The 12,483-nt window shown below is 38.7% G+C and overlaps 1 protein-coding gene across 1 annotated transcript in view; it reads right to left on the bottom strand.

The window, feature by feature from the left end:
- Pard3b (par-3 family cell polarity regulator beta) overlaps window positions 1-12,483 on the bottom strand; it is a 979,071-nt gene that overhangs the window by 465,110 nt on the left and 501,478 nt on the right. Inside the window, exons 6-8 of the mRNA XM_051153919.1 lie at window positions 9,347-9,433; window positions 3,513-3,638; window positions 1,793-2,151 (exon numbers count right to left, since the gene is read on the bottom strand). Of these exons, the coding sequence (XP_051009876.1) occupies window positions 1,793-2,151; window positions 3,513-3,638; window positions 9,347-9,433 (572 nt within the window). The remainder of the gene's footprint in view (window positions 1-1,792; window positions 2,152-3,512; window positions 3,639-9,346; window positions 9,434-12,483) is intronic.

Raw genomic sequence — 12,483 nt, 5'->3', positions numbered from 1 at the left:
AAATCCTGAGCCCACTTCATATTTCTTGTTATAGATTTAGGAAGCAGATAGACACATTTTTTCCTATGACCATTGCCAGTAAGGTTCTCCATATTGACCTTATTTCTTACCAATCTTTGAGAATTATCATTGTCAGCAATTAACTCTCCCTTCATTTATAATGTCTTTATTTTCATATCTCTCGCATCCTACCAAGCCTGGCAATCTAGAACTCACACCACTGCTCTCTCACATGAGCACAGGTGATGCCCAAGGTCTGTACTGGGCCAATTTCTCCTCTTGCCACACTGGCCTTGATCAGATTCATTGTTAATTGTCATCTCCTTATAGAACAGAGCTGGCATCTGTTTGGCTCATTTGTCCTCTCTCCTCTCACTTCTCCATCTCTCTGGCTCTCTGTGTTTCTTTCTCTTTCCTGAATATAATTATGAATATTTCAAACTTTGCTATGTTTCTCCTTTTTCAATCCAGATCCTTCCATTATCAAATAGCCTCATCTACTTAAAATTCTAATTTCAATCAATGATATTTTCAGTATGCAATTTGCCCTTGCTGAAAACCTCAGCAAAAATTGTAATTTTTTTCTCTCTTTCTTCCTACAACCATTTATCTATTAAGGCATGCCTATTATAGCTTCACATTTACACAGAGGCAGTGAACCCTTGTTGATTGGCTCTCTCCTTTAGGAGATCTTTTCCTGACTCTGTGATGGATTCATTTCTTTATGTTCAAAGTACCTAACCCATATACATAGCTGGCTTATTGGTATATTAATGCATTTGGACATCACTTATTTGTAATGCATTTACAAATGAGCACATCAAACTGTGCATTTTCTCAACTTGCTTTATTCCCAGGATAAGATTTTCATAAGTGAATAAAATTTTGATCAGAGAAATCTTTTCAGAGTAATTTCTACATCCTAATGAAATATACATGCTATTTATTTTTGAAATTCACAAATAATATTTAAAATTTCCTCATGGCCATTAAATTATTAATTAAATGATTTAAAAACCAATTAGAGCCTTTGGATTGACTTGGAAAACCACAGGATTTTAGGAAGTTACAATGGGAGGAGGGACTATCAAGTGGAGATTAGAGAATGAGCGGGGATACAGCAGAGCATGGGTACACGGACACGAGTGTAATGCTGCGCCAGTAGGCATGCATACACATGTGCACCGCAGTGCTGGACGTACACGGACACGAGTGTAATGCTGCGCCAGTAGGCATGCATACACATGTGCACCGCAGTGCTGGAGATGGACACGGAAAACTGAAAAAGATTAAGAAAGACTGTCTGCAGTTCTGATATTAGGACTATCTTGAAAAAAAAAATGTAATGTTAAATCTGAAATAAATAACTATTGTCAAGTGTCTTTCTGAAGAGTAAAACTTGTATTGATATAAAATCGCTCTATAGAGCCCGAGGCCATATTGTTGAACTGGCCTAAAGGATGCTTTAAAAAAAATCCCTAACTTATGATCAAAATGAAGACAGTGGGCCGCTCATGTGTCCTCAGTGTAGAGCTGACACACAATGCTGCACTGATTCTCTCTTCTTTACTGGCCTCATGGTTTTCTTGTTTCAAATAATCTAAACTTTACAGGAGAAAAGAAAAAGTAGCACAGTTTAAAAAACTTTAAGTTATCCAAGTATACACTCAAATCTATTCTTTGATACAATTAAATAAAAAGAGAATTAACTAAATTAACCTTAATGCATTTCTCTTAGGCAGTTTTACCTGGTACAATAATAGAATGCTATTAAGCATAATTTAATAATTACCTTTCTTTAGGTCAATCTTAATTTTTTTTGCATTTTTCTTGCTGCCAAACCCCATGAGAGGGGAGAGTGAGGGAGAGGAGGGTTTTCTTCCTAGTCTTGGAACCCGAGGGCTCTTGCTTTGCTGCAGGGGTGTTGACTCATCTGCCTCAGGACCGTTTGCTCCTGTTAGATGTGCTGCCTTTAGTCCTGGTTTCCCACGGGCAGGAGGCGGTGCCTTTGTTCTCGAGGCCCCATCACTGTGGCCAAAAATGTTCAGTGGTCCAATGACTGATTTTTCATACTGTTCGCGGTTTTGAGGCAGAAGCACACGGAGGGTCACGCTGGGGGATTTCATTGCCTGACGGAAGACGTCCTGGGCCCTGGAAAGAGTGAATAAACCAAATGATCCTGCGGTCTGTCACAGGTGCAGGGCAACCAGAGTAGCCTGGTAGCCTAAAGAAAGGAGGTACTGGGATTTTCACTGAGTAGGACTCTGCTAACTAGTTACCACAGTGGCTACAGATGCATGACTGTGTATACCCCTCTAGTTTATTTTTCTTAACAACTGCATGAAGTAAATATAATTCTCTTGCATTTAACAGGTTCAAGTGGAAGCTTAGAAAGACTATAGAACTTAGCTGACAACTCTCAGCTTCTAAGTGTTTCTAAATATGAAAACCTACTCAGAATTAATTACTGAAGCACACATTAAAAGCAAACTTAAATCCTTCTAATTTTAAAATCAGGTTATTAATAAGTTATTTTTTTTTAACTTGCCTCCAAGTGCTAACCTTTTATGACTCAGTTTCCACTTTTATAAAACAGGGACCATCAAGCTGCCTAGCCTTTGTACAACAGGGCCGCAAAATGTGCAGATAACATAATTATTAATAATTATCATAATTCTGTTCAACAATAGCTGAATGGAATAAATTGTTTTAGAAAGATGTCATTTCTTTCTACCCCTAGGCAGCCTCCAGTGACTCATGTCTTCCACTGGCAATCACCAGGCCCCACTATTGAAAAGTGATGGCCAGAGAGATGCTGTGTTGTGGGCAGTTTGGCTCAGAAGCAAGACCGGCTGCTGGTTATTAATGAAGATTATCACTACTTATTTGCCTAACTTAGAAGCCCTGCAAAATTTTACTGCACATCAATATATGTGTGTATATATGGACAGATGTTTATCTAGATGCAGATGGGCTCTGCATATTCTATTTCCAGTGTAGAAACATATGCCCCACAACAGTTTTCACATTCAGAAAGATGATTTCTTGAGAAAGAACATCTTTTTTTTTTTTTTTTTTACACAGCTTGTTTCTGTTATTCACGGAGTTCTCATAGGCATCACCCACAAATTATACAGTTTAAGGAAGACTGACATCAACGATGTTAATTAATAAGCTGAATTAATTGTCTGTGAAAAGAGCCAGTAAATACCAGCCTAACTGACCCATAACCTAAGAAAAACAAACCCCTCCGTCTCGGATGCCCCAGAAAGACAGGCAGGCAGGAAGGCTTGCTGCAGTCTAGGTCTCAACCCCCCTACAGACATTAGGCACATGTGTTGGCCACCTCTGAGTATGCTAAAAGACAAAATGCACTCAGAAACGAATGGTCAGGTCACTTAAAGGGAATTGGCTAGACAATCCACCTATGATTACGATCATAATGAGCTCAGTAATGATTATAAATATTCAAGAGATCAATGAAGAAAATAAAACAACAAAAAGATGCTTACTGAGCAAAAGTTTTGTCCAGGAGTTCCACATTGTTGATTTTTACAATGCATTCATTCTCCTGAAATAGTCCCTCCTGCTTGCATCTGCTGTTTTCTTCGATGCCTCGGATGAAGAGTCCTAGAATCCTAAATGAAACATTTAGGCTGAAATAAAACTTCTGAGTAGCAATGTGTTCAAAGTTCCTCTTTTTGCAGCTATTCAGAAGTATTGGTTTCTGTTTACTAAATTACTAAATAGAGTGCATTTCTATTCAGCCTTTAAATCACATACAAACATGCCTGCCCTCTCTCTGTATCTCTGTCTCTCTCTTTCCTCTGTCCCTCCCCCATACCTGAAGGCAAACATCTATATCATAAACACCAACCCATTTCTATGTTTGCCTTATGTTAGAAAACACCAGTACAGCTCAGTGATGAGTATACTGTCCAGGATGAGAGGTTTGACTCAAGGCATCAGAGTTGACCATAAGAAGCCTGTCTGAGTGGCAAGGTAAAAACTTGGTGCTTGTAATTGGATTAGACATTCACAGCAGTGTTTTGCAGTCTTATTACATGTTCTAGCAATTTGCATTTTTAAAAGTAAACAAACATTTCAGCTCAAACCCTATTACTCGTGTGCCTCTGAATCAAGCCCATGTCAGGTGTTTTCTCCATGCTCAGGATGATGGCAGAAATGAAGTAAGGTTGGAGGACCAGGCCTGCATAAATAAGGCAGAGTAATACTTCCAAACTTGGAGACAATCTGGAGCCTTCATAGGGCTTAAAATCTAACACAGAGTGGGAGGTCCCCACCATCGAGAGGGATCTTCATGGGTCAGCAAGGAGCCTAACCTGACAGAGCAGGCAAGCCCACCATCAACCTCAGATTCAGGGAGGTAGCCAAGGGCTCCCAGAGCTTTGAATTTCTTATTCAGAGCCAGAAGGGAGAGGGGACAAAAATGGAGAGGAAACTACAACAGACAATAGTTATGTTTCCTATAGTTCTTCCATATCCACGGAGGTTTCTAGGATCCCCTTTGGGTACCAAACTCTGTGGCTGCTCAAATCCTTTATGAAAAATGCTATAGCATTTGCATCCTTCTGTACATTTTAATTATCTCTAGATTACCCACAAAATCCAATACAGTGGAAATGCTACATAAACAGCTAACACAATGCTTAGGGGATAATAACATTAGAAAAATCTGTAATACTTAGTACAGATAGAAAGTTTTGTTGATATCTTCTATCCGCAGTTGGTGGGAACTGCTGTGATTGAGAATTTTGTGAACAAAGATTCTGGTATTCACATGCAGGCTGTCTGCGCACATGTATGTACATGTGTATATGCGTGTGTGTGTGTGTGTGTGTGTGTGTATGCTTTATCACTCTCAATAAACCCAAACTAAGCCTTCCACAAGAAATGGAATCTCTACCAGTTTTAGGCATTCCTTACTTTGTTGAAATCCTTTATCTCTGTGGCATAACAGAGGCCTCCTGTTGTGTCACACTGAGACAGAGTGATGGGCCTCCAGAAGTATCTTCTGGGTGTGGCGAAGGAGCCACCCCCGTGTTCCCTGTCCCCTTTTTATTCTATTTAGTCACTCCCTTTTTGAATAAGGGGCTTGTGTGCTATATTACATAGTCCCTTTGTGTTAAATTTCAAATCTAAATAAAATATGAGCACATTTTATGTGTGAATAATAAGGGCAGCCATGCAAAAAGGGCATCCTATAATGAAAGCACAGAGAAAGTGATCCTCCTGTCTAAAGTGGCCACGAAATTGAGCCTCTGCCTCTGGCTTCGGTTGGTTCGTTTAATGAGCTCAGACCATCTCAAGGTATCAATGGGCAGGGTGCACACAATGATATTCAGACTCCTCCTTCAGAAATGCTAAATGATCTGAGGGTGCTGCTGCTGCTGCTGCTGCTGCTGCTGCTGCTGCTGGAGCTATGGGCAGTCATACTACATACCATAAGGAAGGGTTCCAGGTCATCTGGGCACGTCCAGGCAGGGTCTCAGGCTTCACCCCTACTTCTAGAACTTTCCTAAACCAGTTGACCTTATCACGGTACCTTCGTCCCCAACACAGTACTAAAGTGAAACTATTTGAGATGAAACAGGGAGGGATAGATCAAAATCGTGCTTTCTCCCGAATTAAACTGCTCTCTGATCGTTCACAGTTTAGATTTTTGTTACGGTGGCTTCCCCATAACATGATCCATTAGGAGGCTCACGTGTGGTTATAAACCAGTTTATGTAAGTGATATTTTTTTAACAAGCATCCAAGTCTTCCCTTAATTTAATTCAGTACACCATCAGTCATGTAATGTTACTCCCTAGGATTTAATTTCACATTTTGGGAGATGAATTAATTCTTTCGGGCCACTGGGTTGCAATTTAGCTAGCGTATTACAGCTGGAGCATGGTATGTGAACTTCACTGATCTAAATAACCTAACTTTCCATGAAAAATTTATTGACAGAGTAAGCCCAACTGCAAAACTTGCGTATCAGAGGTAATTTTGGTAAGACGTAAAACTGACTGATTTCATTAGTTTGGTCCCCAGCAACAAACCCATCCCGCCCTGCCCTCCCTATTATTTGGAAGGGGCAAATTCCCTGTGGCATGATGTCATCTTACTACTGTGAGGAAGCTTATAAGACACTGTCTATTTTTACCTACTGGTATGGTGATAGCTGCCTTATTTGAGATAAAAACTTACCAGAATTAACAATTAATGCTGTGATGCAATCGGAGGATAAGACCAACCAGGTCATTGGTAGTGTTAATGGATGCTAAAAATTCAGTCAGCTGCCTGGCAGGGTAGGAGGAGCGACAACTGTTTCTTAGTCAGAGTCATCACTTAAGATTTGAATGCCGGCTGGGTGTGATGGCACATGTCTATAATCCAGCACTCAGGGAGGCAGAGGCAAGCAGATCTCTGTGAGTTCAAGGCCAGCCTGGTCTACAAAGTTAATCCAGGGCACCCAAGGCTACACAGAGAAACCTTGTCTCAAACAAACAAACACACACACAAACAGACCCCAGTACCTGAACCTGTGGAGCCCTGGGCTTTGCCTGAATTCTGTGGCTTCACTCCTGCTAGCCCACCACTCGATACTTTCTTCTCCTCACATTCTGAGTCCCCTCCTTCTCCTTTACCTTTAGCTGTTTAGCTGTCTCCTATTATGAAATAGAAGTGTATTGTCTATTTTTAGTGAAAGAGTTAGCATTTTAATTTTTAAAATTTAATTGACATTTAAAAAATAAAATGAATGTTGTGATTTTTTTGTTTGTCTGATTAGTGGCAAGGATTTAGTGTTTTGTGCTTATCTTCTTTCAAAAAAAAAAAAAAAACTGTGAAAGTCAATGGCCTTCAACACCAGCTGTATTCAGCACCCCCTCCTCCAGTATCTAATAAATTCATGGGGATTTCAGCGGGTACAGTGGCCTCCGGGTTTTACTCAGATGTTCTAACTTAGGGTAAGCTTCTCATTCACTAACAGGTGTGGCAATATTTTTCATAATAAAACACCAAAACAAAACACTGGAAGCAAAGCCAATTATAGTAGTCTTATTAAAGAATTAAATGTAGATTCTAATTTGAAATAATGAAACAAACTAATAAATGGAAGGAAATTAAGAGCTAAGCATACCGCAACGACCTGAGCGAGCCCCTGTGCTCACACAGTGAAACCAGATGGCAGCAAAAAGGCAGACACTTGTTTGACATGCTCCATAGGCGTTACATGAGGGCACATGGGTTGAGTTATGTGTGCTGTTTCAGCCTGTACTCATTAATTCTTAACTTTTATTGGCTCATGCCTCCACTTCCATATGATTTTTTAATGTTTTTAAATTAAATTTCCTTTCTATAATGGTAGTAGATACCAAAAAGTATAAATAGGACCAGTTCTTCAAGTTACTGTACAGTTGACCATGAACTTATAATGAAACCTCATTTATGAATCAGGCTGTTTTCGTTTTTATCCAAAATAATCACTATATTGACAATTTATGCATTCATGGGTTGTGGGTTTTACAAGGAGCTATCACATTTTTAATGCCATTTAATCCCCATAACCTTGATATGACGTAGGCTTTCACTGCAGATGAGTTTAGGGAACTAGCCAGAGGTTATGTGGAGAGAACACCGGGATTAATTCCCCCCTCCACTCGTCTTCCACGCTTGTGCTAGGACTCAGAACCCCAAAGCAAAGCAGGAGAAATCAGTTCTGGCCCATTCCCCTTATTTGCAGTGCGAGAAGGTGATTTCTCATCTGGAGGGCCAGCTTCTTTTCTGAACGATTGAAGATAAAGGATGGTGACTGTCACTGTGTATATTTTATCATTTTGGGAAATTGCAAAGATCCTATGTTCTATTCCAGGTTCATTAAACTAAAGGGCCTGGTAATTTAACCACTCTGGTATTTTTCAGGGCTCTATCAGTACACTTCTGCCAAAAGCCATTAGATTTCTCAAGGGAACTGAATAAATACTCACCTTGTCTGTCAAAAACAACCCCAGTCTGTCCTCTGCCGTAACCCATAACATATATAAACACACTTATTAACACACACAGGAAACCAGACTATAAGCGCTACTGGCTTTTCGGTTCATTTCTTTTTAGAGACCATGCATTCCAGCAGGAGCTTGGCATCAGATGTTATATGGGAAAGAAATAAGGTGATGTCTTTGCAATTACAGGTAGCAGATGGCTACCTGCTAAAGACGATGCCAATCCAAATATCATGACTAAAGCTGCTTGTCCTTTGATATGGCCAACTGGATTGAGTAAATATCCAGAGCTAGTAAATTAATACTATATAACCTTCGGGGAAATTGTGGTTCTAGAAAGAGCAACGGAATGGGGACAAGCCAGAGATCTCAGTTTTGAGTGACTGTGAGGGCAAAAAATAAATCAACGGGCTTTTTTGGTTCTTGAGATACTGGGCTAAAATAAAATGTTGTCACTGTTCAGTGGCTGCTAAGAAAGTGAGTTTGGGCTATTGATTATATTCATGCCCTGATAGTGAAGAGCTGATTTTCTTCAAGGTTTCTGGGAACCCCTGTTAGGATCATGGGAGTGCACTAGGCAGCCATCTTGTTGAAACTGGTCCACACCTAACAGAAGTTTCATAAGGTCATTATCCTAGCTGTAATGCCAGCTCTGTAGCACACGTTTTCAGTCCCATCAGCAAAACAGATTTTTGTATCCAGTCAGATGTGGATTTCAAGAAACACTAACACAATTTAAATTAGCATTTACCAGTATGGATTTATCAGCAAATGTCTTTAAAATTCTAAAAGAATATAATGAATAGTCTTCGGTGGCCTGGACTATATTTTAGAAAAAATAAGAGCAAGATACATTTTTCTTCTATAACAAAATCACTCATGTGTGTGTATGTGTGTCCAATAAGCTTCTAGAATGTAAATGTTTATTATTCTTAGTTCTATATATATGAAAATTTGGAATTACTATCTTCATTCATTGAAGACAAGTTTATAAGGCTAAAAAGAAACCCATTCAGTTGTGACATTTGTCTAACAATATGTTAAAATCTTTGCCAAGGAGCCTGTTTACTATTCGTCACTCTCAAGGATGCTCCAAGAAAGTGCTTCATAATTAATTGTAAGTGGAGAAATTGGGATGATTTTTTTCTTTCTCTTTTTTTTCCTTCACATCCTAGAAATAAATGATTTTAGTCTGTCTCTAAGCATGATGCCAACCAAAGCATTACTTAAGGAGTCCATTTGAATAAGAGGCTTGCCGCTTAACTCTCTCCTGGAGAAGGCATTTGTCAGGGTTTTCATTAACAGGTGCTTATGAAACAAGGGAATCGCCTTACCGTCCACTCAGGGATGAAAAGAAGGGCACCACATGTATTCCCAGTGGGTCTCCTTCCCCAGAAATCTCCACCGCTCTTGTCATATCACTGGGGCAGAGCAAAAGAGGAACACAAATGCATTAGGTAAACACCAGATGAGGTGCACTAACCATCACAACGCCCTCCCCTGACTGTATCAACTGCTGTAACTTCAACAATTGGGGTAGGTCAAAAGAGTGCAGGGCTTGCTGGTGTGTTTAGAAGGGCCACATAATATGCTCGTTAGAAAGACTCCCTAATTTCTTTCTTGAATCTTCTTTGGAAAGAGAAAGTTGGGCAATAACTCAATAAGAAAACAGCTTCCCATTTAATCTGCACAAATCAACAGACAGAAAAAGAGGCTTGCAGGGTGAAATCTCTCCCCGATGAGACTTTCTTGAAAACAACTGTACAGACCATAAACACACAGTAATAAGTCTGCCTATGCTTAGGCTTAAAGTTGGAATTTTTCCCTCCCAAGAAAAGGGTAAAAAAGAAATAAAATTATTTATTAGAAAATGCACTGGATTGTGGTTTATTATAGCAAGGAAGCCACAGTTGGTAACACAATTGGGCATGTTCAAAGCAATATAAATCAAAGCTTGCATCAGTGGTACTCAATGGAGCAATTCCAAGTTTTCACCTCCTGGTTTATTTCTTTCTTTCTATCTTTAAGGCAGAAAGAGAGTTTGCAAAAAAAACCCAGAGAAAATGTATTATAGAAAGAAATAGAAAGTCTGACCTGCCTAACCTGGCTCAGATTACAGGAAGGATGAGCGAGAAGCACTAATGGGGAGTGTGTATGACTGAAACGCAGAAGGCATCGGAAGCCTCGAGTCATAGGGAGTGGAACTAATAAGTTTTTGTAAAGATGAAAAATAATAACTGTGAACAATTATTGGCTCCTTTAATCCCAGAGAGAGAAGACAAAATTGCCAGAGGAAAACGATAAAGTTGAAGGAAGCATCCCCTTTATGGAAATTGTAAACATGTTTCTATTGTTTTCCATTCACGTGAAAATGACCTAAAACTAGATGTCAAATTAAGAGCCACAGCTGCCTCAGATACTTTTCCACTCCTAATTGAAAACGGAAAAAATTCGGCTCCTTGCTGGAAAGTTGAGAACAGCATTAAGAAAACAAAGTGTCTGATGAATTTACTCTGCATGGATTATTTTTTAAATTATCAGCAACCTAAAATAAATACATTAAATATATGCTAGTCAGTAGATTTGGCTTATTGTTAATGTGTTTTCCTCGCAAACCTATTACCAGTAAGAACTAAAATAATAATAACAACATAAAGGCAAGGCAGTTGCTAGCATTTCAGGGAGACGATGCAATTTCAGAACTGGTAATACATTTCAAATGATCTTCATTCAGATATTGCTGAGGCACCCAACTTGTTCAGTCAAGCAGGCTATATAAGCACAGGCCTGCAATAAAAATCACAAACAAAAGTACTTGTTTCTATATGAGTGATGGGCAAGCATATGAGCATAGGTACATATGAATTACATAGGTACATATGAATTACATAGGTACACTAATGTTCAGTGTAAGTCCTGAAAGCAAAACTCTCAGTGGGCACAGAAACTTGTGTAGATTTTGATGATTTGATATAGTAATTTTAATATAAAAATAGATTTTCAATTAAATTTAAGCACTGAAAGAGGACCAACTCCAATGATACTGATTTAATAGTTGAAAAACTGAGACAAAAACTCTTTTTTAACCATGAAAACGTAACTATCTTTCTCTTTATAATTTTTAGAGTTTTGCCCACCAATTTTGTCCTTACAAATATATCAAGTATCCATATACCAGTGGACATCACCCACACTTAATATAGAACCTATAATATATTAATGTTTAGGGCAAATTACAAGATTTCATCTCATAAATGGCTTTTATAGATATTGGCTTCCATGGAATACTTTTTTTTCTATTTTATAAATTTTTCTTGAGGTCTACTCAAAGCCTCTCTTTTAAAACATAATAAATTCAGTGCATAATACTATTTTAATAAATATTAATCTTGTGTTTTTATAATCAACTAAGTAAATCTTATGCTTTATTCTTATTAAAAACTACTAAAATTGGAGCAGATGCAGTTTTAAAAATTCATTTCTATATGCAATTTTCTTTTTGTATATTTCAGGGTAAGTTTCTAATTTTCTGTAATACACAGCAGTCATAATCCTTCAACTAAGATTCTTAACAACCTTTAGAGTACTGAAAAAAAAACTTATATTCGAAAAAATCACCATAGTATATTTGCAATTTTATAAACTGTGATAAATATGCAAACCATCACTAGAAATTAGATCTGCTTTTAATAAAGACAACATTCAAATATTTACATAGATCATGCCATAATTTTATAAAATGTTATCCGTAAGTTGTTTCAAAAAGCAAAGAAAGGCATTTGACTTGTGATGTCACATAGATAAGTTCACATATTTTTATTGTTTGTAAGGAGAATCACCACCATTTTGTAAGTCCCTGACGACGTCGTGTAGAAAAGTTTGTATGAATATGCCTTATGGGATATAAACACAGCCAGAGGGACTGCACACACTCTTATTTGTAAGATAAAATTGTAAGATAAAATAAATCTTACAATACCTCAATGCATAGCTCGATGGTGAGATTTTTACAAAGATGTGAAAACATGCTGCTCATGTTATTTGTTTAGATAAGTCCCAGAGTGCGATCTGAATTTGGGGAGCAATTGTTCAAGTTCAAAGGACAGTGCTGAAGCCATGCCACAGGAGTTGGTAAGTAAGGTGGACCAAGAACAAGGTGGAAAGGATATTCTAGAAGTGGAAGAAAAAAACACACCCCAGCAACAGACAAAAATGTGACCTGTGCGAGGCGAGGATCACAGCACAGAGAGGTGGGTAGTGCTCCCTGCAATCCAACCAGTTATTCTGGGAGATGCTCACAAACATTGGGTCACCGATAGTAAGCTAGCTGAATGCGATAGTCCATGCGAAAGACCTGACGCAATAATCACTGGAACCAGCCAGTGCCAGGGTAAGAGCTCAGGACAGAACTATGGGCGAAGCTGCAGATCAGTGGACCGTGATGAGAATCTCATTACGCACAGCTATTGTG

Source organism: Acomys russatus, chromosome 12 (genome assembly GCF_903995435.1).
Source record: "Acomys russatus chromosome 12, mAcoRus1.1, whole genome shotgun sequence".
Classification (NCBI taxonomy): Eukaryota; Metazoa; Chordata; class Mammalia; order Rodentia; family Muridae; genus Acomys; species Acomys russatus.
Note: the sequence above shows the minus strand (reverse complement) of the source record. Positions and strands in the feature narration are given on the sequence as shown.